This window comes from Leucopleurus acutus, assembly GCF_964270905.1.
Source record: "Leucopleurus acutus genome assembly, chromosome: 14".
In the NCBI taxonomy this organism is placed as follows: domain Eukaryota; kingdom Metazoa; phylum Chordata; class Mammalia; order Artiodactyla; family Delphinidae; genus Leucopleurus; species Leucopleurus acutus.
The window spans coordinates 63,806,114-63,833,230 of NC_139156.1; the positions used below are offsets into that span (position 1 = coordinate 63,806,114).

Here is a 27,117-nt window from a genome sequence, read left to right on the forward strand (position 1 = left end):
CATTTATTAAATGGAATTAACTGATCCTGATCTCTCTTCTTACTTTCTAGAAATATTAAAAGTTTGTCGGATATCCAGATAGTACAGGTTGCTTGTGGCTACTATCATTCACTTGCACTTTCTAAAGGTAAGCATTGCTTTTATTTTCTTTCCCCTTTTCAGTTTTATTACTTGATACTTTGAGTTGAAATTCCTCCAACTTCGTTCTTATTAAAGATTGTCTTGGTTCTTCTTGATCCTTTTCATATCTATATACATTTTAGAATTAGCTAGTCAGTTTTCACAGATACTTAAAGTGTTGGAATTTTGATTGGGATTGCATTACCTCTAAATCAGTTTGAGGAAAACCTTTATAATATTGAGTCTTTCAATTCTTGAGCATGCTATATCCCTCCATTTATTTTAATCTCTTTTTAATTTTTCTCAAGAGTATTTCATCATTTTCTGTGGAGAGGTCTTATATACGTTTTATTAGATTTTTCCCTAGATATTTGATATTTTTTGTTACTCTGATGTCATTTTCAAATCGTTTATTACTAGCATATAGACATGAAATTGATTTTTTGTGTCTAATTGTTTCTTTAGCCTGCCGAACATTATTCCTTCATAGCTGGGGAAGTTTATAACTTGCCCAAGTTCATTTACGCTTACAGGTAAACTTTTTATGAATAGAAACAGAGAAGTCTAAGCATCCTGTAACCTTTATTTGACTTCTTCCTATGCCAGCTAAGGATTGTAACATGGGTTAGTAACGAACCTGCCGTATATTTGTTTTTTATTATATAAAAAAATAAGTTCCAGTGGCTTCATTATTATTATTTTTAATTTATTAAATGCCTAGTAAGGCCTACTATGAATGAAACAGTAGACTAGAACTATAGGGAAATACGGATAAGTTAAGAGAAGGTTTTAGGGATCGTACCATCTAGTAGAAGAGGCAAATATACAGATAATATAATTGAGGCAGAAAAAATATATACTACTTTTGGTCAAAGGAAAAGTAAAATATGATGGGCATAAGGAAAAAAGTTTAATTAGTTTCAGTCAATAGAATTGGTAATAATAAAGAAGGGATTGATATTTGATGCAAGTCTTGAAAGATGATTACAATTTCTTCAGAATTGGAGAGGTTGTGAAGCAGCTAGGGAAAATGTTGAGGATTGGCTAAGGTAATAGTACTAGTAAAGGCGTAGAATCTGGGAAATATTTTGTGTATTTGAGTATCGGAATATAGTTTTACGTGGGTATTTTGAGAGCATGGGAGACATTTTCATACTTCAGTTGAGAGTAAAGTAAAAACAAATCTGTTACAAAGGGCCTTACATGCCATATTAAGGAATTTGGATTTATTCCATCAAAGGAATAAAGTAGGGGGTGGAGGCTGGCATCCCTGTATTCTTTGTTGTTACTTTGCCAACTCCTCTTTTGATACTTTGGTAGGTAAATCCAAGATAAATTTAAACCCAAACGTTTTACCAATGAGGACAGTTTTTCTATCTTGACGTATCTTACAGGTATTCTTTTCCCTTATTCAGCTTCATGTTTTAGTAGTATCTTACGCATCTAATGGAAAAAAAAATTTTTTTTTTTTGATCACTCAGTACAAACTAGGCACATTAGGGTGTACAGTAAACAGTGGTAAGCAGTACACTACCAGCCCTTATGGTACAGTCACACAAATAACAATATAGTTTACATACTATGAAAAAAGAGTATAAATAAAAAAGTTTGGGATATTTAGATCATATAACAAGGGGACTGAACTTAATCTGGCAGATCAAGGAAGGCTTTCTGCTGGGAGACAATAGAAGTAAACTAGACAAGGATGAGGGAAAGGTTTAGGCAGAGTGTGTGAGACAGCAAGTGTGTGAGAAATGGTCATTGGAGAATTTAAAGGAAGGTGAGTATGGCTAGAGTATAGTAAGTGAGGGAAGAGGCTGGTATGAAATGAGCTCAGAAACATAGGTACATTTTACAGAATTATAAGCCTTGTTAAAAGTGTTTATCTCAAGAGCAGTGAGAAAGCACTGATTTCTGTTTTTTTCAGGTGAGCAGCATTTCAAATCTACATTTTTTTAAAGAGTCAACTCATTTGAGATTTATTATAGAATAAACACACAGACATAAATTTATAGAACAGTTAATTTGAAACTTATCCAGACCGTTATTAATGGTGTCTGTCCTATATCAGATCTACATTTTTATATCTCTTTGTATATATACAAATGTCTCCTGGTGTGTCCATAGAGTATTTCTGGAAGTACATATCAGCAGTTAGTAAGAGTGCTTGTTTCTTGGGGGAGGAACCAGGGATCTAGTTTTGAAGGGAGACTTACTTTTAGTAAGTGTGTACTATTTTATAGTATGAATTTTTAAAACTCAGATATTAGTGTGTCAATTATTAGTTTAGTGCCATTTATTTAATAAAAATAAGTAAAAAGATGTTTAAAGTTGCAAAAAATGTAGCAGTGGGTGAGCAAATGTGACGAGAACTATTAAAAGAACCAGGTGAAATGGTGAGGAGTGGATCTATTCACCATATTTTTCTTTAGAAAGAAAACTGTATGTAACTTGACGATAGATTGATAAAAATCTGTATATAAGGTAAGAGAGGAGAGGAGTATTAAGGATGACTCCTGTGTTTATGGTTTGTGCTGCTGTATCAGTTAAGGTGTTATCTACTGAGAATGAGGAACACTAGGAAGAGGTCCAGGTATGGGAGGTAGGATGGGGGTCATGAATTGAGTTTAGGGCATGTTGAACTGGAAATACCTTTCAAATATCGAAGTATAGCTGTCAGGTAAACAATTGGATACATGAGTTTATTGCTCAGAGGAGAGATCTGGGCTAGTGATAAATTTTGAATGTGATAGCATATAATTGATAACTGAAACCTTGAGCTTGAATGAGTACCTCCTGGGAGAAGTCATAGAATAAAAGTGAGACCTGAGGAATACTAAAAAGAGATGGTCCTTTCTTGAGGAACATCAGGAAATGGGATTATCCCCAGTTATGTGACTTACCCATTCATCAATAAAGTCAAACTAAAACTGTATTAACATGGATTATTCAAGGTAGTATTGTTTCCATATAAGAAATAAATTTAATAAGGAGGAATATGTATTTTCATCAAAGAGGAAGAATATCCCAAAATAACTGATGATTTTCAAGTGAAATTTTTTTTGTGTGAGAAAAATAGTAATTTATGATTCTTGTTTTACAGCAAGTGAAGTCTTCTGTTGGGGACAGAATAAATATGGCCAGTTGGGTTTAGGCATTGACTGTAAAAAGCAAGCTTCACCACAACTGATTAAGTCTTTACTTGGAATCCCTTTCATGCAAGTTGCAGCAGGAGGAGCCCATAGTTTTGTACTCACCCTTTCTGGAGCTATCTTTGGATGGGGACGCAACAAATTTGGTCAACTAGGTCTTAATGATGAAAATGGTAGGTTTGCATTATTTTATAAATATATTTTTAAAAAGAGATGGTGTTTTGAGATATATCAGTGATTCTTAGTGTCAGAGAGAAGTGTACCCAAATCTTCCCTGGTGTTGAGGTGGGGATGAGAGGTTAATTTTAAAATTCCATTTGATAATAATATTTTTAGGAGATTGTGGGAAGGCCAAAAATATTATTTTATTCTAGAATAAAATATAGAAAGTATATCTGGACAAAAATCTTCAATGTTGGATGTTCACTAAAAGAAAGTTGAGAAAAACATTACTTCAAATTGGTAATCATATTATCAGCCACCATCAGTGGAAAAAAATTATAAAATTATCCTGAAAAGTAACATGAAGTGTTCATCTATTTGAGTATTTCAAGGAAATATTTAAATCTGAGTCATTTAATTAATCACTGTTAACAGTGATGCTAGAGTCTTGAAAATAAACTTTTTGAATTTCAAAAAATTATAACTGCTTAAAACAAGTTGGGATCTTGGAAACTTGATTTTTCATAGCTACATTAGGTTGAATGCCAGTATTTGAAATACAAAAACTAATTTAATAAAGTTCAACATAATTATAATGACTTAGACAAAAGTGAGTTGTTGATCTAGTAACAACTGGTAATGATAAATAATACTCTCAGAAAGAATTTTAAAATACTTTGTTTTGCATGAGAAAAATATGTCAGATTAGGACATTATATCTCTTTTCTACTATAAAATAGCAGAAAGTATAATTTTCAAGCTTTTTAAAGTAGGATCCTATGAGCTTAATTATCATGAGGTGAATATAAAGAATGACGTGCATGTACTAGAAGCAGTCAGATAGCTTTGAAATTCCTTGATTGCGGAGTCCTATGCAGATTGGCATTTAGGCAGTTTAGTACTTAAGTTACTCTTTTTAGAGCTCTCCTTTATCACAGTAGCATGACTAGAAAGGCGTGGGAGCCCAACTTAGTAGGCTTGTACCACAAAATCATTGAATTGTTAAAGTTGTTTAGTTATCACCGTCTTCCACAGTTCAGGAAGCTGTAGAGGAAACACATTTTAGAAGCTTTTAATTTTAAAAATACTGTTCATTAATGTCTCTTGTTGGAATTTTCAGATAGGTATGTTCCTAATTTACTAAAGTCACTAAGAACTCAGAAAATAGTTTATATTTGTTGTGGAGAAGATCACACTGCTGCACTAACCAAGGTATTGTACTCCTATAAAACTTTTTTATTAATAGTTATGGTAGTTATTTCATAATTAGTGAATATTTTCATGGTATTTACTTTGAAACTTGAGTGTTATTGATGTCTAAAAAATAATTTATCTTAAAAAAGGAACTTAGGTTATTATCTGTTCTCAAAAACTTTACGTTAAATTTCAACTGTTTCATGTTATGAAATGTGAATTGTGATCTACTGTTTGTGTGATGATAATATATTGTTGAATTTTTCAACTTTATGTGAAATACTGCTTTAATAATACTGTGAATGAAATAATTCCTTTTTAGTTTGTCAGGCTTGCTGTGCTTTGTGTATCAATCCCATTTATATTGCATAACTCTGACTAATTTTAATGTAGCTCCCATGTGCCTTATAACAAGTAATAGAGACTGAATCCCTCTATTATCCAAAGGCCAGGTGTTATTCAAGCAGTTATAATGGGCTTTCAGTACAATCTTGTTAATGGCTTTAACTCTGACCTCTCACTTTGTTGGGTATGTGCCAGTTCAGTATCAATACTGTATAGTTCTCTAGCAATTAGAAGTAAAATGAAAATAAAAACATTAAACTAACCTTTACCAGCAGTATTATTTATTATAGTCATGTTAACATAAAGGAACTGGCAAGTTATCATTGGCTAAATTAGAAATTAATGTTTTTGCTTCTTTATCTTTATATCCTGCATAGTAGATAAAATTGGGAAGAAAAAATTAACTTCTAATCAGATTTATAAAATTTCTACACACGTACTCCCACATTGGGAATTTTAGAAGAATTATTCTCAGTCCTTATCAAATATAGTGTACTAAAGGTACTTTAAAAAATATTATAATGACCAGTTACAAAAGTTAATTTTTTAAAATTCTGTATTACTTGCTTTTGAGTAAGGAAGATTTACTATCCCTACTGATCTTACTACCATATTTCATTGATTTTTTTTTGTCATTCAAATTGCAGATGTAATCACTGTCGGCAAGTTATACATTTTAGTCATTCTCTTCTATCATTCGTATTTAGGAGAAATAAGGCTGTATTGAAGATAATAGTAAAAAATACTTTGTATAATATCTTTCCATAGGACTAACTTTGTGGTAGAAAGATTCACATGTTAATGCTTTTCAAATTCAGCCTTTCAGATAACCACTTATCTTATTTTCCCAAGATTTCTAAAGATTTCTCTTTATTGAGTTTTTAAAAAATGCTAATTCTATTAATTTTCTGTATTTCTCTCTCAAAACAGTAGCTGGTGATACTTGTTCACTGGAATTCTTGGTGTATATTATTTTTAACAAAATCAGATAGTTTTAAATATTGCAAAAGTAAAATATTTTATTGTTCCTTGTTTAAAGTTAGAATATAGTTCTATATCAATGTCTTTTGCTTTTCTGGAAGAGCTTCTTGCAAATAGATTAGTATTGCTTTACAAAGCAGTTTCCTTGTGCAAAACAAACATTAGGAAAACTTTTAAAACAGATTTTTAAAATCAGAATAAATGGAAAGACATGCATGTTAATGGATATGAGGACACTACCATAATGATGTCAATTTTTTTCAAGTTCTTTTACAAATTCTTTATGCAAATCACATATGCATATACCTTTTGACTTATCAATCCCTTAGTAATTTTAAGAATCTGTTCCAAAGATACTAAGTTATGTATACACAAGGCCATTTATGGTGGCAGTATTTTAATAACAAAAGAAGAGAAGAAATCCAGATTCCCATCGGTAGCAGTCTAATTCAGTAAACTATGGTAACTCCACTGCGTGGTACCATGCCCTGTAAAACAGAATGAGGAAGATCTCTATATTATGTTGTGGAACGATTGTCAGGATATATTATTGTTAAGGAAAAAGAAGAAGGTACATGTTATTTATATTTGAAAAGGATTAATAGGTAGACCAAATGAACCTTGCCTTATAGGTTTGACTTTGGAACCTAGAAACTGTTACACATAATTAAAAAGCTTATATGTTAAAAGAATTCTTCAAAATTACAAGTGGCACAAATACAGAAAGAAGAATTCTTTTAGGGCATTTTAAAGTATAGTATTTTGTTGTGCATCACTGATGGGAAATAGCCTAAAGATAAACCAAATTCACAAAGAGGTCTTAAACTGCATTCTGTAGTCTTATTGTTAGTAGTAAAATTGGCAGCATTTATTTTCAGTATATTGTATGTAGAATAGGATAAAGCAATTAAGTATTTGTATTACTCTCATTAGAAACTATGATTTTCAGCTTAAGAGAAAAGAGATATAAAATGGTAGCAATCAAAACCCTGTAATCTTTGCTTTGAATCACAAGTATCAGTGTGAATTCTTATTTTTCTCCTTCTAAAATAAGTTTGTTTGGTTTGGTTTTTGTTTGGTTTTTTGGTGTGTGGTTTGTTGTTGTGTTTTTTTTTTTTTTTTTTTTTTTTTTTTTTTTTTTTTGCTATGACCACCAAAAGTTTCTAGAAATAACTAAACATTTGTAATCTGGAAGCAATGAACTTCCTTTGATTGTTGTAGACTCTATACTAAAAAGAACCAGGGCTTCTTAGAGAAGAGCCTGATCTTATACCTGGGACCAAAAAAAAAGTATGAAAATAGCCTTGAGTATTTTGTGTCACAAAAACAAAGACTACTAAGATCATGTCACAAGGACAACTTGAAGGAGTTTTCAGTGGTTAACAAAAATAAATAATGTCTGCAATAAATGGAAAGATACCAAATATATAAAAATCTGTGACTTCATAATGATCGTCTTCTTACCCAAATCAACACAAAGCAAACTTCATTGCTTATCTTCGGAGGTTGCTAGGGCAACAGCTTATTTTTCTAAAAATCTGTAAATGAGAAAGAAGCATTTCTTCTACCTCTTAATTGCAGATTGTATTTTATAATAGCTCAATAGTTGATGAGTTAACTTCTCTATAGAAGAATTTTGACTAATAAATTTAGAAGAAATAATAAGATTAGAAAAATCTCCATTTTGTATTCCCTAATGAAATAATGGATCTAGGCAAAGATCATCGTTAAGCTTAATGGGTATAGATTAGGCTGAAACACACTGTCCCACTTACTTATTTTTAACTTTACCTATCAGACATATGCTTTCTGACATGGTGTAATAAAATACTAATCAAGAAAGTTTAAATATGACCTCTATATTAAATAATATTAAAGAAATATTAAAGGGATCCATTCCTCAAGAACATATAACAATTGTACCTATATATGTTCCCAGCACAGCAAATATTAACAAGTATTAACAGATCTGAAGGCAGAAATAGACAGCAACACAATAACAGTAGGGGACTTAAGTACCCCACTTTCAACAGAGACTGGATCATCCTGACAGAAAATCAGTAAGGAATATTTGACTTGAAGTACAGTTTATATCAAATGGACCTAACAAACATATACAGAACATTGTATCCAAGAATAGCAGGAGATACATTCTTCTCAAGCAAACAGTGGAACATTCTGCAGGAGAGATCATGCTAGGTCAAAAACACGTCTTAACAAATATAAGACGATTGAAATAATATCATGTATGTTTTCCAACCATAGTAGTATGAAACTAGGAATCATTAACAGGAGGAAAGCCAGAAAATTCACGAATATGTGGAAATTAAAAAGTACACTTCTGGGCTTCCCTGGTGGTGCAGTGGTTGAGAGTCCGCCTGCCGATGCAGGGGACACGGGTTCCTGCCCCGGTCCGGGAAGATCCCACATGCTGCGGAGCGGCTGGGCCTGTGAGCCATGGCCGCTGAGCCTGTGCGTCCAGAGCCTGTGCTCCGCAACGGGAGAGGGCTACGTACTGCAAAAAAAAAAAAAAAGTACACTTGTGAATAATCATTGGGTCATAGAAGAAATAAAAGGGAAATTTTTAAATATCTTGAGAAATGAAAATGGGAACACGACAAAACTTATGGGAAGCAACAAAAGCAGCTCTAATAGGGAAGTTTATAGCAATAAACACCTACATTAAGAAAAAAGATTGCAAATAAACAGCTTAATTTTATACCTCAAGGGACTAGGAAAAACAACATACTAAGTCCAAAGTTAGCAGAAGGAAGGGAATTACAAAGATCAGAGCAGAAATAAATGAAATAGAGATTAGAAAAATATCAGAGAAGAATAACACACCTAAGAGCTGTTTTTCTGAAAAGATTTTTTTTAATGGACAAATCTTTAGCTAGACTAAGAAGAAAAGACTCAAATAAAATCAGACTGGGAGGAGACATTACAACTGATAATGCAGAAATACAAAGGTTCATAAGAGACTACTATCAATAATTATATACCAACAAATTTATCACATAACCTAGATGAAATGGATACATTCCAGAAGCATACTAACTGCCAAAACTGAATCATAAAGAAACAAAATCTGAATATGCCTCTGATGAGTAAGGAGATAGAATCAGTAGTCAAAAGTCTCCCAACAAAGAAAAGCGCAGGACTGGATGTCTTCAAAAATCTCCCAACAAAGAGAAGCTCATTCACTGGATGGTGAATTCTACTATTTAAAAAATAATTAACACCAGTCAATCTCAAACTCCTCTGAAAAACAAAAGAGGAGGGAACACTTCCAAACTTATTTTATAAGGCCGGCACCATCTGATACCAAAGACATAATAGAAAGACACTGCAAGGAGAGTAAATTATAAGCCAACATCCTTGATGAATGTAGATGCAGAACTACTCAATACTAGCAAACTAAGTTCAACAGTACATTTAAATGATTATATAGCCAGTGATCAAGTGGGATTTATCCCTGGGATGCAAGGATGGTTCAGCATTTACAAATCAGTGTTATACACCACATTAACAGAATGAAGGATACAAATCATATTATCATCTTAGTAGATACAAGAAAAGCATTTGACAAAATTGAGTATCTTTTTATGATAAAAACTGTCAAAGTGAATATGGAGGGAACATGCCCCAACATAATAAAGGCCATCTATGACAAACCCACCACTAACATAATACTTAATGGTGAAAATTTGAAAGCTTTTCCTTTAAGATCAGGAACAAGACAGGATGCCCACTCTCACCACTGCTATTCAAGATAATACTGGGAGTCCTAGCCACAGCAGTTAGTCAAGAGAAAGAAATTAAAGGCATCCAAATTAGAAAGGGAAAACTAAAATTGTCTCTTTGCAGATGTCTTGATATTTTATATAGAAAACCCTAAAGACTCCTCAAAAAATCTGTTAGAACCAATAAATACAGTGAAGTTGTAGGATACAAATTAACATATAAAAATCGGTTGCGGGGGTGCTTCCCTGGTGGCTCAGTGGTTGAGAATCCGCCTGCCAGTGCAGGGGACACAGGTTCGAGCTCTGGTCTGGGAAGATGCCATGTGCTGCAGAGCAGCTAAGCCTGTGCGCCACAACTACTGAGCCTGTGCGCTAGAGCCCATGAGCCACAACTACTGAGCCTACATACCGCAACTACTGAAGCCCACACACCTAGAGCCCGTGCTCCGCAACAAGAGAAACCACTGCAGTGAGAAGCCCACGCACCGCAATGAAGAGTAGCCCCCACTTGCCTCAACTAGAGAAAGCCCGCACACAGCAACGAAGACCCAACACAGCCAAAAAAAAAGAAAATCAGTTGCGGGACTTCCTTTGTGGTCCATTGGCTAAGACTCCATGCTCCCAATGCAGGTGGCCCGGGTTTGATCCCTGGTCAGGGAACTAGATCCCACATGCTGCAACTAAGAAGTTTGCATTCTGCAACTAAAGATCCCACATGCTGCAACAAAGATCCCACAGATGACAATGAAGATCCTGCGTGCCACAACTAAGGCCTGACGCAAACAAATAAGCAAGTAAATATTTTTTAAAGGATAGTTGTGTTTTTATACACTGAAAACAAACTATCTGAAAAAGAAATGAAGCAGTAGTCCCATTTACAATAGTATCAAAAACGTAATGCTGGGCTTCCCTGGTGGCGCAGTGGTTGAGAGTCCGCCTGCCAATGCAGGGGACACGGGTTCGTGCCCTGGTCTGGGAAGATCCCACATGCCGTGGAGCGGCTGGGCCCGTGAGCCATGGCCGCTGAGCCTGCAGTCTGGAGCCTGTGCTCCGCAACGGGAGAGGCCACAACAGTGAGAGGCCCGCGTACCGCAAAAAAAACCCAAACAAACAATAAAAAACCCCGTAATGCTTAGTAATAAAGGTGAGCCAAGCAGATGAAAGACCTGTACACTGAAAACTATATGAGACATCAATGAAAGAAACTGAAGAAGACAGAAATAATTGGAAAGATATCTCATGTTCTTGATTGGAAGAAGTAATATTGTTAAAATATCCATACTGCTCAAAGTGAGCTACAGATTCAATGCAATCCCTATCCAGATTCCAATGGCATTTTTCACAGAAATAGAACAATCTTAAAATTCATATAGAACCACAAAAGACGCAGAATAGCCAAAGCAGTCTTGAGAAAGAACAATGAAGTGAAGGCATAACAGTTTCTGATTTTAAACTATATTACAAAGCTGTAGTAATCAAAGCAGTATGATACTGGCATAAAAGCAGACACATATACCAGCCAAACAGAATAGATCGCCCAGAAATAAATGCAATTAATCATTGATACGGTGCCAAGAGCACGCAGTGGAAAAGGATAGCCTCTTCAATAAATGATGCTGGGAAATATGGATATCCATATGCAAAAACTGGACTTCTAATTCACACCACTCACAAAATGTAGCTCAAATGGAGTAAAGACTTAAATGTAAGACCTGAAACTGTAAAAATTCTAGGAGAAAACTTGGGAAAGTTCCTTGACATTAGTCTTGGTAGGCATTTTTTGGATGTGACACCAAAAGCACACGGGTAACAAAAGCAAAAGTAAACTAAAAGCTTCTGCACAGCAAAGAAAACAGTCAACAAAATTAAAAGTCATCCTGTGGAATGAGAGAAAATATTTGTAAATCATATATCTGATTAGGGGTTAATACTTAAACTATATAAAGAACTCACGTAACTCATGGCTGAAAAACAATCTAATTTTAAAATGGGCAAAGGGCCAGAATAGACATTTTTCCAGAGTAGATATACAAATGACCAAAAGGTACATGAAAAGGGTGCTCAATGTCAATATCACAATCATCAGGAAAATACAGATCAAGACCACAATGAGATATCACCTCACATCTGTTAGGATTGCTATAATTTTTTTAAAAAAGGACAAGTATATGGAGGAAAGGGGAGCCCTGTATACTGCTGGTGGGAATATAAATTGGTGCGGCCATTAGGGAAAACAATATGAAGCTTCCTCAAAAACTTAAAAATAGAGCTACTGTAGGACCCAGCAGTTCCACTTTTGGATGTATTTCTGAAGGAAATGAAAACAGGGTCTCAGAGAGGTAAATACATTCTCATGTTTTTTGAAGCATTATTCACAATAGCCAAGATACTTAAACAACCTAAGTGTCCCTTGCCAAATGAGTGGATAAAGGAAATGTGATGTGTGCATGTTTGTGTGCATATGCGTGCGCACGTGCACACAAACACACACACACACACTGGAATATTATTCAGCCATAAAAAGGGGAAATCCTTTCATTTGTAACAACATATATGAACCTCAAGGGCATTATGGTAAGTGAAATAAGCCAGGCAAAGACAAACACTAAATGGTATCACTTATATGTGGCATTGTTAAAAAAAAAAAAAAGTGGGGTGGGGATAGAAAGTCAAATTCATAGAAACAAAGAGTAGAATGGTGGTTGCCAGGGTGTAGGGGGTGAGGGAAATGGGGATATGTGGTCAAAGGGTACAAACTTTCTGTTACAAGATTATTAAATTCTGAGGATCTAATGTACAGCATGGTGACTGTAATTAACCATACAGTATTCTATGCTTGAAATCTGCTAAGAGCAGATCTGAAGCTTTCTCACACACACACAAGAAGGATTATATGAGCTTTGGATGTGTTAATTAACTTGACTGGTAATAATTTCACAGAGTATATGTATGTCAAGTCATATTGTGCCCTTTAAATATACACAATTTTATGTCAAGTCAATGATATCAATAAAACTGGAAAAAACATAAGAAGTAAAAATTAACACTTGCTATTTCTGTCCAAAAAAAGGAAATTAATACTTCTTGTGTGATAATAGTATTGCGTCATATATTTTTATCCGTTAGAGGTATATGCCATTGAAGATACATATGCATTTATATGTGAAATGATTTGTTGACCACAGTGTACTTTAAAGTATTCCAGTACTTTTTTTACTTTAAAGTACCCCCATAAAAGGGAAGTGGGAGGGGCATCAATGAAACAGGATTATCTGAGTTTTGCCATTTGAAACTGAGTGATGTTATGTGATCATTCATGTATAGATAAATATATATATATATATATGTCTTTTGTGCATTTGTTTAAATTTCCCATGATAAAAAAATTTTAAACAGAAAAATCAGTTTCCTTACATAGCAATCTGTATAAATACTAATATCCTGCTTTCATCATTTAGTAGCATAAATTTGTATACATAGCTGCAACTATGAAGAAAAGCAGTTGAATTGAAAAGTACTAACTGTGCTTGTTTTAAAATGTCATCATGAATTACTTTTTAAAAACATAACCTTTAATCCTGTTATGCATTTTTATGATAAATATTTTAAAGACCATTTATATTTTATGCTAAGACCATTTATGCTAAGAATAGCTATATTAGTACACTCTCTGGTTACATGTACTCTTTTTTTGCAGAGCTACTTTGGAAACTGAAAATGATACCATTTTTAGGTTTTGTGAAATTTTATAGGTGTATACTTGTGATTCAACAAGACTATAATGATAGTAAAAGTAAAATACTCATTAGTATCTCTTTAATGATGACTTTATAATGATGAGAACATAGTTAAATACTTTTGAAGTATGTGAAAATAATAAGCCATATCAGCCTGGAACTCTTAGATTTAAGACATTTTACCTTGAAAAGTCAAGGTATCTTGACTATCTTATCATCTGTTAAATTGTGAAGACAATAGAAGAGAAAATTTGACTCCATATTAAAGATTAACTTATTTTCCTGAAGATTATTTTCTTTTATCAGGCTTTCTAATGACAAAGGGTTTTTTTTTGTTGTTGTTTTAGGAAGGTGGAGTGTTTACTTTCGGAGCTGGAGGGTATGGTCAGTTGGGTCATAACTCTACCAGTCATGAAATAAACCCAAGGAAAGTGTTTGAACTTATGGGAAGCATTGTCACTCAGATTGCTTGTGGAAGGTAAGCAGTTTTAGAAAAGAGTATTTTGATCTATAGCCCAATTATTTAGGATTTTTTTTTTTTTAACAGTCCAGGGGTCTTTTTTTTTTTTTTAAATCTATTATGCCATGAATTAATAGGGAATGGCTTCTAGCAGCTTAGGCCCCTTTCCATTGGTTCTCACAAAGTGTGCTTCTCTGGTGGAACAGGCTGGCACTTCATTTGAACCTGAGTGCCTTTCTGTTTGGCTTCCTTTTTTTTTTTTTTCCTTTCTTTTTTTTTTTTAAATTGGAGTATAATTGTTTTACCATGTTGTTAGTTTCTGCTGTACAACAAAGTGAATCAGCTATATGTATACATATATCCCTTCCCTCTTGGACCTCCCTCCCACCCCACCCCCCATCCCACCCATCTAGGTCATCACACACTGAGCTGAGCTCCCTGTGCTATACAGCAGGTTCCCACTAGCTATCAGTTTTCTACATGGTAGTGTATATATGTGAATCCTAATCTCCTAATTCATTCCACACTCCCTTTCCCCCACTGTGTCCACCCTCCCATTCTCTACATCCTGTGTCTATATTCCTACCCTGCAAACAGGATAATCTGTACCATTTTTCTAGATTCCACATATATGCGTTAACATATGAATTTGTTTTTCTGACTTCACTCTGTATGACAGACTTTAGGTCCATCCATGTCTCTACAAATGACCCAGTTTTGTTCCTTTTTATGGCTGAGTAATATTCCACTGTATATATGTACCACATCTTCTTTATCCATTTATCTGTCAGTGGACACTTAGGTTCCTTCCATGTCCTGGCTATTGTGAATAGTGCTGCAATGAACATTGGGATACATTTTTTTTTTTCCTGATCATTTTTCTTCATATGTTTCAGGAAGCTATCAGGGTGCTGAATATGCTTCATATGTACATTAATTCTCTTGGCAAGAAGAATCTTGCCCTTAACTTGTTTACAACAGTGCCAATAGCATGCAGGGTAACATTGTAGACTCTTCCAGTTTTACCTTGGTAACATTTGTGGGGCATTCCTTTTTGAACAGTGTCATTTCCTTGATGTTTACAGTATCACATAGTTTCTTGTAGATTTGCATGTGTTGTGGCCAGAGGAGGAACTTCATGTTTTTTGGAATGCCTCGATAAGATATAGTGGTGCCTCTCCTCTTTCCCTTTGTGTTAGTCATTTTTGCAAATTACTGTAATATAGTAGTTCCAACTGAAAGTGGAGATTTTTAAAATGAATTGTTCAGGAATCTAGTAATCTAAAACAAAAAACATTATCTTCTACCTGCCTGATTTGCTGCTAAGGAATCATAGTAAGAGGAGAAAGTTCTTTTATACTGATTATTTTACCTTTCTCTATTTGAAACAAATTTATCTGAGGCAAGATATTAATAAGGTAAATGTAATACTGTATATAACATTAAGTAAATATAATTTATTTTATGTAACATCACACTTGAAGGGAAACTATAGATCGTCTTTTTTTCTTTTCCACCTTTTTTTTCTTTAAAGAATGAAGAAATTGACCAATTAATTACTTAAGACATAAGATTAGTTAGTGGTGAAAGTTGAATTGGACTACTGATCTCCTGATTCCCAGTTGTTGGGAGTAGATAGGAATCAGAGCTTTGTAACTGAGCTTCACCTTTGATGGATTAAATTTTGGTGGATTCCCCAGAGGCAAAATATCCTTTGCTTGACTAACTCAGTTTTGACCACTTAGCTTAGTTTTCCAGCTAGTGTGTATCTTTATACAATATAGTTAAGTTTTCCAGTATTAATTCAAGTACACAGAATTACACCGTAGGTAGCCTTTGGTGACTTTTTTTTTTTTTTAACATCATGCTGTATGATTATCCATATGTGTATAGCTATGGTTCTCCATCGTTAGGTCTTATTGCTGTGTTTTACTCAATTATATGCATATATAATTATTTTCTCAGTCATGGGCACTTGGGTATTTCCAGTTTTTGGCAATTACAAATAATGTTGCTTTGAACATTTATTATGTAATATACATAAACTTTAATATTTTTAAAGTATATACCTAGAATGGAATTTCTGGGCCAGAGAGTATACTGAATTTGAGTTTTGCAGGTTAATGTCACCCTATTTACCAGAATGGTTATACCAGTTTACCTTCCCATCACTATTGTATGAGAATTCCTATGTCCTTTTCACCATTTGGTATTGTTAGACTTTTAAATTTTTGCTAAGCTCTTGGATATATAGTGGTAGTTAATCATGATTTTAATTTGCATTTCCATGATTTGATAGGGATTGCATTGAGTTGGTAGATCACTTTCAGAAGTATTGATGTCTTAACAATTTTAAGTCTTTCAAGCCATGAATGTGGGATGTCTTTCCATTTATTTACTTTCTTTCAGTAATATTTTGCAGTTTTCATTGTATATCTTTTATCTATTTGCTTTCTCTATACCTCACACTTTTTTTTGTCCCTGATTTTCTACGTTATTGCCTTCTTCTGTGTTTAGTTTATTTTTTGCAGTGAAATGTTTTAGTTTCCTCTCATTTCCTTTTCTGTATATTCTATAGCTATCTTTTTGTGGTTACCATGGGGATTACATTTAATATCCTAAAGTTATTAACTCTCTAACTCAAATTTATACTAGGTCAATTTCAATAATATACAAAACTTTGTTCCTATATAGTTCTGTCCCCACCCCATTTCAGTTATTGGTGTCACAAGATAACTTTTGTATACATTGTGTGTCAGAAAACATAAATTAATAATTTTATGCATTAGTCTCTTAAATTATGTAGAAAACAAAATTTGGAGGAAAAACACAAAATTACAATAATACTAGCTTTTATAATCACCCATATATTTACCTTTACTGAGATATTTATTTTTTCATACAGCTTCGAGTTACTGTCTAGTGTCCTTTCATTTCAACCTGTAGGATTCCTTTTAGTATTTCTTAAAGGGCAGGTCTGGTGATAAACTCCCTGAGCTTTTATCTGTAAATGTCTTAATTTCTTTCTCACTTTTGAAGGACAGTTTTGTCAGGTATCAGATTCTTTGTTGACAGGTTTTTTCTTTCAGCAGTTTGAATGTATAAGCCCACTGCCTTCTGACCTGCAAAGTTTCTGCTGAGAAGTCTACTGATAATCCTATTGAGGATCCCTTGTATGTGACAAGTCACTTCTCTCTTGCTTCATTCAGGTTTCTTTGTCTTTCGACAGTGTGATTGTAATGTGTCTCAGTATGGGTCTCTTTCAGTTCATCCTACTTGGAGTTTCTTGATGTTTATGTCCAAGTTTGGGTATTTTTTGGTTATTATTTCTTCAAATGATCTTTTTACCTTCTGGAACTTCCCACAGTGCCTATGTTCGTCCACTTGATGATGTCCTTTAGGTCCCTTAGGTTCTCTTTACTTTTGTTTAGTCTTTTTTCTTTCTTTTCCTGAGACTTAATAATTTCAATTGTTTTATGTTCAAGTTCCTGTATTCTTTTTTCTTTCTGCTCAAATCTGCCTTAGAATCCCTCCAGTGAGTTTTTTATTTTAGTTAATGTATTTTTCATCTCCAGAACTTCCTTTTGGTGTGTTTTTAGGTTTTCTATTTTTTTATTGATATTTCCATTTTCTTCATATATTGTTTTCTTGACTATTTCCATGTCTTCCTTTTGTTATTTGAGCATCTTTAAGAAAATTATTTTAGATTTTGTCTGTTAAGGTTCATCATCTGGTTGTTCTCAGGGAACAACCCTGTTTTATTTATTTTTTTTAAAGTAGACTTTATTTTTTACAGCATTTTTAGGTTCACCAGAAAATTAAATGGTATATTTGTTTCAGTTGATGAACCTGCTGTTGACAAAAATAATCAATAAACAATCTGTAATAGGAAAAGAAAGGAGTTTTATTTGAGCCAAACTGAGGACAATAGCCTGGAAGACAGCTTCTCATGTAACTCTGAGGAACTACTCCTCCAGAGAAGCATGGTTTTCAGCACAGTTTTATATCTTGTCAGAAGAAAGAACATCAAACAAGTCAGGGATACATTCCTTCAGGGTTTCCCAAAAAACAGATCAGCATGTACACAGCAAGTCCATATGGCCTTGGCACCTGGGAAGAGAGTCTTACCATCTAAGGAGTACCAGCATTGGCATCCCAGGAAGGGAGGGATTTAATCTTTATTTTTAACATGGATATTCTTTACTTCTGGTCATTGTGCCCTTCTCTTTAATAATTACAGCAGATATACTGTAATTTGATAGGCCACAAACAGGCTGTTTTAGTTAGGATTAAAATCACATTAACTTATGTATAAGCCAGATGACTTCCCCATACCTCAATATGTGAAAATTTCTTTCATTGCTACATTGACAGGTCATTTCATCACTACATTGACAGGTCATTACAGGTGTACATAGTGTATGTTAGGGTTCATTCTGTGGGTTTGGACAAATGTATAATGATGTGCATCCACCATTATAGTATCATACAGGGTAATTTCAATGCCCTAAAAATCCTGTATGCTCCCGTTATTTATCCCCCCCACTTCCCTAACTCCTGGCAGTCACTGATTTTTACTCTCATAGTTTTGCCTTTTCCGGAATGAAATATAGTTGGAGTCACATAGTATGTAGCCTTCTCAGGTTGTCTTCTTTCACTTAGTAATATGCATTTATGGTTCCTCCATGTTTTTTCATGGCTTGATTGCTGATTTCTTTTTAATGCTAACTAATATTCCAGTGTCTAGATGTACCAGTTTGTTTATCCATTCACCTACTGAAGGACATCTTGGTTGCTTTCAAGGTTTGGCAGTTATGAATAAAGCTATTACAAATATCTGTGTCAGGTTTTTGTGTAGACACAGGTTTTTAACTCCTTTGGATGAATAATGAAGAGCACAATTGCCGAATCATATTGTAACAGTATGTTTAGTTTTGTAAAAAACCATAAAACTGCCTTCCAAAGGAGCTATATCATTTTTTCCTTTGAATGCGCCTTACTTTCCAATTTCTTTGTATTCTCTGTGATTTTTTTTCTTTTTGAAAACTGTACATTTGAACCTAATAATGTGGTAACTCTAGAAATAATATTCTTTCCCTTCTCTAGGGTTTGCTGTTTTTTGTTTTGTTTTTATTTTTTGATTTTTATAGGTTGTCTCTGTGCCAAGGATCAGCCTGAGGTGTAAACATAAGGTCTTCTCAGGTCATTTCTGAGACTGCACCTTTTCCAGGGCATGCACAATGACTTTCTAAATTCCTGTGTATATGCAGTTACATTTGAATATCCTAGATCTTAAATGACTGACTTCTAAAAGGGGCAGAAGAAAAAAGAAAGGGGAGAAAATAGAAGAAAATAAAAGGGAAGAAAACACTAGCCCTTTAAATCCTCTAGAAGTCTCTTCAGCTGGAGGTGAATAGGCTTGTAACAGTGGGCAGAAGGGGTGCAGAAAAGACTTACCCACGTTTGTATCTGTACCTCTGTGATCAGAAGCAGCAATCAGTGATCAGAGGACCAATCTCAAATATAAGGACCTTATTGCCTACCCTGGCTCCCACAAGCTATGTCTGAGATACTCTTGGAGCATGTGGATTATTGCCTGTCACAGGGCTGAGGGTGAAGGGGGGGTAGGTAGCTACTACTGTGCTAAGTGCTGAAATTAATCAAAATTAATTGCAGTTTACCACCCAAGCCTTCCCTTGGAAATTGCAAGCCTTTAATAGACGCCAGAGTTTTAAAATAGTTACATCAGACAGATTCTGTCACAGCAGTTGTTGTCTAAGTTAGGAGACAGATTCCTGGTGCTTCCTGCTCCACCATCTTCTCAGAATCATCCTCTCATAGCTCCATCTTTGAAAACTCCTTTGCCCTCCTGCTTTTTAGTGCTACTGTTGCCATAAATTAAGTTCCATGTGTATGTGGATCTATTTCTGTCTTCTCTATCTTATTCCTTCAATCTGTGTGTCTATCCCTGTTTGATTATTCTTGATTTCTCCTTGTATGTCTGTCAGTTTTTGCTTTTGAGGCTGTGTTCTTAAGTGTATAAAATTTAAATTTTATCCATTCTTGATGAATTGAACCTTTTGTCTTTGTGGTGGTGATCCTCTAGATCTCTAATATCATTTTTGTTTCCTTAAAATCTGTTTTATCTGATGTGAATAGAGCTCCACCTGCTTTTATATTGATATATATATATATTTTTATCTATTTTTTTTCTATTCTTTTACTTTGTCTTTCTGTATGTTTTAGATGAATCTCATGTAAATATCATTAAGTTAGATTTTTTAAAAAAATCCATCCTAACAATCTTTGTCTTTTAAATGGACAGATTTGGCAAGTTTTATTTTTTTTTAATTATTACTAATATATTTGGGTTTAAACCTGCCATCCTATTTTGTACTGTTTGTGCTACCAGTTTATTTTCGTTTTCTTTCTTTTCTTTTTTGCCTTTCTTTGGATTAATTTTTTTAAAAAATTTATTTATTTTTGGCTGTGTTGGGTCTTCCTTGCGGTGCGCGGGCTTCTCATTGCGTTGGCTTCTCTTGTTGCAGAGCACGGCCTCTAGTGCGCGGCCTTCAGTAGTTGTGGCTCGCGGGCTCTAGAGCGCAGGCTCGGTAGTTGTGGCGCACGGGCTTAGCTGCTCTGCGGCCTATGAGATCTTCCCGGACCAGGGCTCGAACCCGTGTCCCCTGCATTGGCAGGTGGATTCCCAACCACTGCGCCACCAGGGAAGCCTGGATTAATAATTTTTTTAGTCAGTTTATTTTGTTTAATTAATTAATTAATTTATTTATGGCTGTGTTGGGTCTTCGTTGCTGCGCGTGGGCTTTCTGTAGTTGCAGTGAGCAGGGGCTACTCTTCATTGCGGTGCATGGGCTTCTCATTGCAGTGGCTTTTCTTGTTGAAGAGCACGGGCTCTAGGTGCGTGGGCTTCAATAGTTGTGGCACACGGGCTCAGTAGTTGTGGCTTGTGGGCTTAATTGCTCTGCGGCATGTGGGATCTTCCAGGACCAGGGCTTGAACCCGTGTCCCCTGCATTGGCAGGCGGATTCTTAACCACTGCACCACCAGGGAAGTCCTTTTAGTTAAATTCCCTCTACCCATTTGGAAATATGGGAACTCTTTTTTAGTTGTTACTCTAGAAATAACAACATTAATCTTTAAGTTATATTAATACTTTCCCCCTTTTCTGGAAGTTGTAAGACCTCCATTTACCTTCCCAACTTTTCATTCTCTATATTTATTTATTTTCTTTTTTAGGCCATGCCGTGCAGCATGTGGGATCTTAGTTCCCTGACCAGGGATCGAACCCATGCCCCCTGCATTGGGAGTGCAGAGTCTTAACAACTGGACCACCAGGGAATTCCCATTCATTCTCTCTATATTTTTAAACCCCAGAAGAATATTGCTTCATATAGTCAGTGTACATTTAGAAATGGCTCTACATACATTTACTACCATTTTTTTCTCTTTAGTTTTTACAATTAGTTTCATTTTCCTTTTATCAGCCACCCTTTGGAATTTTCTTTAAGTAGATTTGCAGGTGGCAGACTCTTTTGTGTATCTAAAAATGTCTGTATTGCACCTTCGTTCATGAATGATGTTGTTGGTTATAGAATTCTAGCTTGGCATTTGCTTACAGCACTTAAGATAATGTTCTACTGTCTTTTGGCTTCAGTTCTTCTGAGAAGTCGGCTGCTGGTATGTTGCTCCTTTGAAGGTAATTTGTCTCTTTTCTCTCTCTCTTCAGTTTTGCTTTCATTTGTCAAGGTATGGATTTTCTTACTGGACTTCTTGAATCTGTGGAATAATCTCTCTTTAGATACAACTTTTCCTTTCCTCATAGGACTCTGATTGGATGTGTATTAAATCGTCTCACTCCACCTTGTAGTCTTACTTTCCACATTTTTGTCCCTCTTTGCTGCCTTCTTGATTACTTTTATGATTTATATTTCAGTTCATTAATTCTCATACTATATTTTTTGTTAAACCTGTATTCTTGATTTTGGTTATTGTGATTTTTCAGTTCTGGTGTTTCACACTGGTTCTTTTTAAAAATCTGAAACAAATTTTTTCTTTAATCTTTCCAGCTGTCTGTCAGTTTTCAACCTTGGCCTTTATTTCTTGGACATTAAACAAGTATTAAACATAATTATTCTAGATTCTTGTGTTTGAAAATTCTGATATCTGAAATCTTTAGGGATCTATTTCTATTGTTTATTCTTTCTGCTAGGTTTTGTTCATGGTACCCTGTGTCTTTGCCCAGTTTTGTGTGTTTGACCATGTATTTGAAAAATTATTTATGGGGATGATTTGACAAAGCCTTCCTTTCCTTTTTTCATATATGAATCAGGATAAAAGGTAAATAAAAGCTCAACATATAAGTGAGCAGAAATGCTTGCTATCTTAATCTTGTTTATTAGACTGTTGAAGTTATACATGAATATATATTCACTAAAGTGTAGAGAGTTCAAATTTCCTTGTTTATCCACTTCATGAGTAATTCATTAAAAGATTATAAATATTTTTAGGTAATTTTTTTCCAGTGAAATATTTAATCAGTCTCTTGTGAGATATCACAGATTGTTTAACGTTATCCAGTTTTGTAATTCTTAACAGTAAAAATGTGCGTGATTTTAATAGTTATTCTTAGCTCTGTAAACTTAGTTCTTTCCAGTAATTTTATTTATTTAATTGTTGGACTGGGGGTGGAATTTCAGTTACATATTAATTGAGATGTAAAAAATTATCTACAGAGGGAATGTCGGTTGGTATCATGACCAGTTTGATTTCCAGATAGTTGGTACTGTAAGAACTATGTATTACTTCCTTATTAAATAATTGTCCGAAACTTCCTGAAGGAAGCAGGCAAGGGACACCAGAAATGTGAACTCATCAAAGAGAGAATCCAAACGGAAAAGGTTCAGATTCCAGTAGTATAGCGTCATATTGTTTTTGAGCTATTATATCAAATATAGGACTTGAGATAGTTATGTTTGTTCAGTGGCTCTCAACTCTTGACTTCATGCTGTAATCCTTTGGAGAGTTTTTAGTAATATGTGTTGTTGCCTAGGCTCACTCCTAGGCAACTCCAAAATGCAGCCAGGGTTAAGAACCACCGCTTCAGTAGACCAGTTTGAGGAGGAATTTAACAAACTAGTATTGAGCAGTTGTTTTTAAACTGTTGATGTGTTCCTTTGAAATGTCACAGCGGCTGCTTCCTGAAGGAGGCAGACTGGGCAATGTTAAACCCTTCTTTAGCCAGAACAGTTTGTCTGTTTTATATGCTAGGATTCCATTTAATGTTTATTTTGTTAAGAGTATCCTTGATTTAGAATTTTTTTATTAACCTTGGCTCATCTGGCTCTGAGATAAGATGGTTGTTAGATTCTACTTAGTTTTCCAGTAATGTAACAGACTAGATAACTTGAAAACCCTTTTGAATCAAAACACCTTTTAGGGCTTCCCTGGTGACGCAGTGGTTGAGAGTCCGCCTGCCAATGCAGGGCATGAGGGTTCGTGCCCCGGTCTGGGAGGATCCTGCATACCGCAGAGCGGCTGGGCCCGTGGGCCATGGCCGCTGAGCCTGCGCGTCCGGACCTGTGCTCCGCAGCGGGAGAGGCCACAGCAGTGAGAGGCCCGCGTACTGCAAAAAACAAAAACAAACAAACAAAAAACCCAAAACACCTTTTAAATAATATAGATTAGTTTGCCAGCAAGTAAAGGGAATTCCGCAGGGCAAAAATCATACCTTTTAGTTTGAACTGACTCTGGAGCTGCTCTGAAAAAATTTGCCAATCTAGGTAATGTATTAATTAGCTTATTTTGCTAAACAAATCACCCCAAAACTTAGTGGCTTATTAATACAATGACCTATTTAGCTAATATCTCTGTGGTTCAGTGATTTGGGCTGGGCTTAGCTGGGGCAGTTTTTTTTTTTTTTTGGCTGCGTTGGGCCTTTGTTGCTGAGCGTGGGCTTTCTCTAATTGTGGCAAGTGGGGACTACTCTTTGTTGCGGTGCGTGAGCTTCTCGTTGTGGTGGCTTCTCTTGTAGAGTACAGGCTCTAGGAGTGCAGGCTTCAGTAGTTGTGGCACGTGGGCTCAGTAGTTGTGGCTCGTGGGCTTAGTTGCTCTGCAGTGTGTGGATCTTCCTGGACCAGGGCTCGAACCCGTGTCCTCTGCATTGGCAGGCAGATTTCTTAACCACTGCGCCACCAGAGAAGTCCCTGGGCAATTCTCATCTTAGCTGAACTCAGTTAATCAGCCGATGATCTGGGTAGGGGCTGGGTAGTCTGTGGGGACCTTAGCTGGGTCAGCTTGTCTCTGCTTCAGATTATATATCATCCTTCAAATGCTAACCTTGGGTTATTCTCATGATGGTAGAGCAGAGTTCCAAAAGAGAGAGGGAAAGAGTGCAAAGCCACTGGTGAGGCATAGGCTCAGATCTGATGCACTGTCATTTCTGCTGCATTCTGTTCAAAGCAAGCCACAGGTCAGAGACCAGTTTTAAGACATGGAGAAATAGATTCACCATCTTGGTGGGAACACCTGCAGAAGTCATATTGTAAGGATAATGGGTACAGGGAAAAGAATAACGGGTCCTTTTTTTTTCTTTTTTTTTGGCGGGGGGTACGCGGGCCTCTCACTGTTGTGGCCTCTCCCATTGCGGAGCACAGGCTCCGGACGTGCAGGCTCAGCGGCCATGGCTCACGGGCCTAGCCGCTCCGCGGTATGTGGGATCTTCCCGGACTGGGGCACGAACCCGTGTCCCCTGCATCGGCAGGCGGACTCTCAACCACTGTGCCACCAGGGAAGCCCCTTGGGTCCTTTTCATAAACAGTATACCACAGATGGCAAAGGAGTTTGGAAAAGAAGATGAGACCTAAGAACTGGTAGAGGCAGTAGTGAGGCCTGTGAAACCATCTCCTCCCAGTAAAGCTGCCTCATGGGAAGAGTTCACAATGCAATATTCTCTTGCTAGTTTAAGGAGACTTTTCTGGCCTTGGCCTATTTTCTGGTTTGGATCTCCCCTCAGAATTTGTAACCACAGGACTGCCCTAAAGTAGGTTTGGGGCTTGTCAGAGTAGTCCTGGGTTGGTGTATATATATTATATTTCACAATATATTAAGGGTTTTAAATGAAGTAACTGGCTGGCTGTTTTGAAAAACAGAACTAGAAATGGTATAAAACATAGTCATTAAAAGTTTAAATTCAGTGGATAGTTGAAACAGCAGGTTGGACACACTGCTAAAGAGAAAAATAATGACTTGAAAGATAGATCCAAGGAAATTACAAGGGGTATGGATATTAAAGAGAAGTTAAAAGACTTGTTGGGTATGTTGGGAAGATAAAACGTTTGTCTAATATTATCAAGAAGAGAATTGAATAAATGGGAGAGAGACAGTATTTGCAGAAATAACACTTAAGAATTTGTCAGACTTGATAGAAGCCATAAAACCTGAGATTGAGGAACACAAGGTCTGAGCTGGATAATCACCTTTAACCCATTCCTAAACATACAGTAGTGAAGCATCAGAAGGAGTTGGGATAGGTTCACTGCTTAGTGGGTTTTCTTTAGCTTCGGTTCCGTAATTTCTTAGGTTTGCTTCCACTCTGCAATCTCTAGAGGAGTCTGAGTGTGTATACATAAGGATAAATTTCTTTTGAAGAAAGGAAACATTGTTTTTTTGAAGAAAGGAAACATTGTTTTATCATGAGTTTTATATATACCAATCTTCTGCCCAGTTCTTATCTTAAAACTTTTGAGTGATGCCCAGGTGGTGGGCCCTCATAGACCACAGAGCTCTAAGCTAGAACCTGACAGAGAGGGAAGAAGGCTGGGGAGCTTTCTTGGACAGCATAGTTAGATGCTGCCTCTAGTGCTAAATCATATATTGTAAGGGATTCCAGTATATAGCTGGGCCTTTTAAAATTTGGACATTTTTGGGAATTTTCTGGAATATGCTTTATGCAGCCTGCCTGTGTGGTACAGAATTCATTCAGTATAGAGTAAGGCTATTAAATATTTCGTACAGAAAATTTTAAAACTATAATGGTTTTATTAACTTACTTTTGAAGACAAAAATTATATCAGTAATATTTGCTATGCTTTTCTGAATGTAAATTGTTTGAAAGGTAACATTAAGTCTGAGGTTTTCTATCATTTTACTCTAGGCAGCACACTTCTGCTTTTGTTCCTTCATCAGGACGAATTTATTCTTTTGGACTTGGTGGTAATGGACAGCTAGGAACTGGTTCAACAAGCAACAGAAAAAGTCCTTTCACTGTGAAAGGAAATTGGTTCCCTTATAATGGACAATGTCCACCAGATTTTGGTAAGTTCTTTTACATTAAAGCTTTGCTGCACATACTAAAATTATTGTTAAAATGTTGCTCTTAAAAGATGAACTTTTCTATGTTTTAAATGAAAGAATCACGAGATACATTGTTTAGTGAAAATAGCAAGATACAGAATACTGAATACAGAATACAGAATACTAAGCAACTGTATGGTTGCTTAGTTTGTATATATATATATATGCATAAGGAAACCCAGGATAAATAAAATAATGAAAGTACGTTGGGCATATGGGAACTGAATGGTGACTAGATACCAGTGGGAGGGAAGTGTTTTTGTTTTTTATTTTTGATTATGGTAAAATACATATAATACAAAGTTTATGAACTTAACTGTTTTTAAGTGCACAGTCAGTAGTGTTAAGTACATTCACATTGTTGTGTAACTACCTCCAGAGCGTTTTTGTCTTGCAAAACTGAAACTCTGTGTTCATAAAACAACAATTCTCCATTCACTCTTCCCACTAGCTGGCAACCATTCTGCATTCTGTCTCTGTGAATTTGACTTAGCTCTAAATATCTCATAAGTGGAATCATACAGTATTTTTTTGTGTGTGATTGGCTTGTTTTATAAACTTAGCATAATGTCCTTAAGGTTCATCCATGTTACAGCATGTGTGTATAGACCACATTTTGTTTATCTGTGAGTTGCTGATGGACATTTGGATTGTTTCCACCTTTTGACTACTGTGAATAATGCTGCTATAAACATGGGTGTATAAATATCTCTTCTTCAAGACCCTGCTTTCAATTCTTTGGGGTATATACGAGACTTTAAAATTATATAACATTTTCTGTTTATCTGAAATTTGAACATATGAATATATTACCTGTTCGAAATATTAAAATTTGCTTTTATATCCCTACT

General features: G+C 35.4%; 1 protein-coding gene and 1 pseudogene across 5 annotated transcripts in view; one reads left to right on the forward strand and one right to left on the reverse strand.

The window, feature by feature from the left end:
- HERC4 (HECT and RLD domain containing E3 ubiquitin protein ligase 4) overlaps positions 1-27,117 on the forward strand; it is a 133,556-nt gene that overhangs the window by 34,521 nt on the left and 71,918 nt on the right. For all 4 annotated transcript variants that reach the window (XM_082854154.1, XM_082854155.1, XM_082854156.1 and 1 more), the window contains 5 exons: positions 51-127; positions 3,224-3,445; positions 4,555-4,646; positions 13,782-13,912; positions 26,067-26,227. In XM_082854154.1, the coding sequence (XP_082710280.1) occupies positions 51-127; positions 3,224-3,445; positions 4,555-4,646; positions 13,782-13,912; positions 26,067-26,227 (683 nt within the window). The remainder of the gene's footprint in view (positions 1-50; positions 128-3,223; positions 3,446-4,554; positions 4,647-13,781; positions 13,913-26,066; positions 26,228-27,117) is intronic.
- On the reverse strand, positions 13,911-15,248 carry LOC309971263 (large ribosomal subunit protein eL21-like; annotated as a pseudogene). The gene is made up of 2 exons: positions 14,751-15,248; positions 13,911-14,139 (listed from the first exon to the last, which is right to left on the reverse strand). The product of its transcript is annotated as a large ribosomal subunit protein eL21-like (transcript).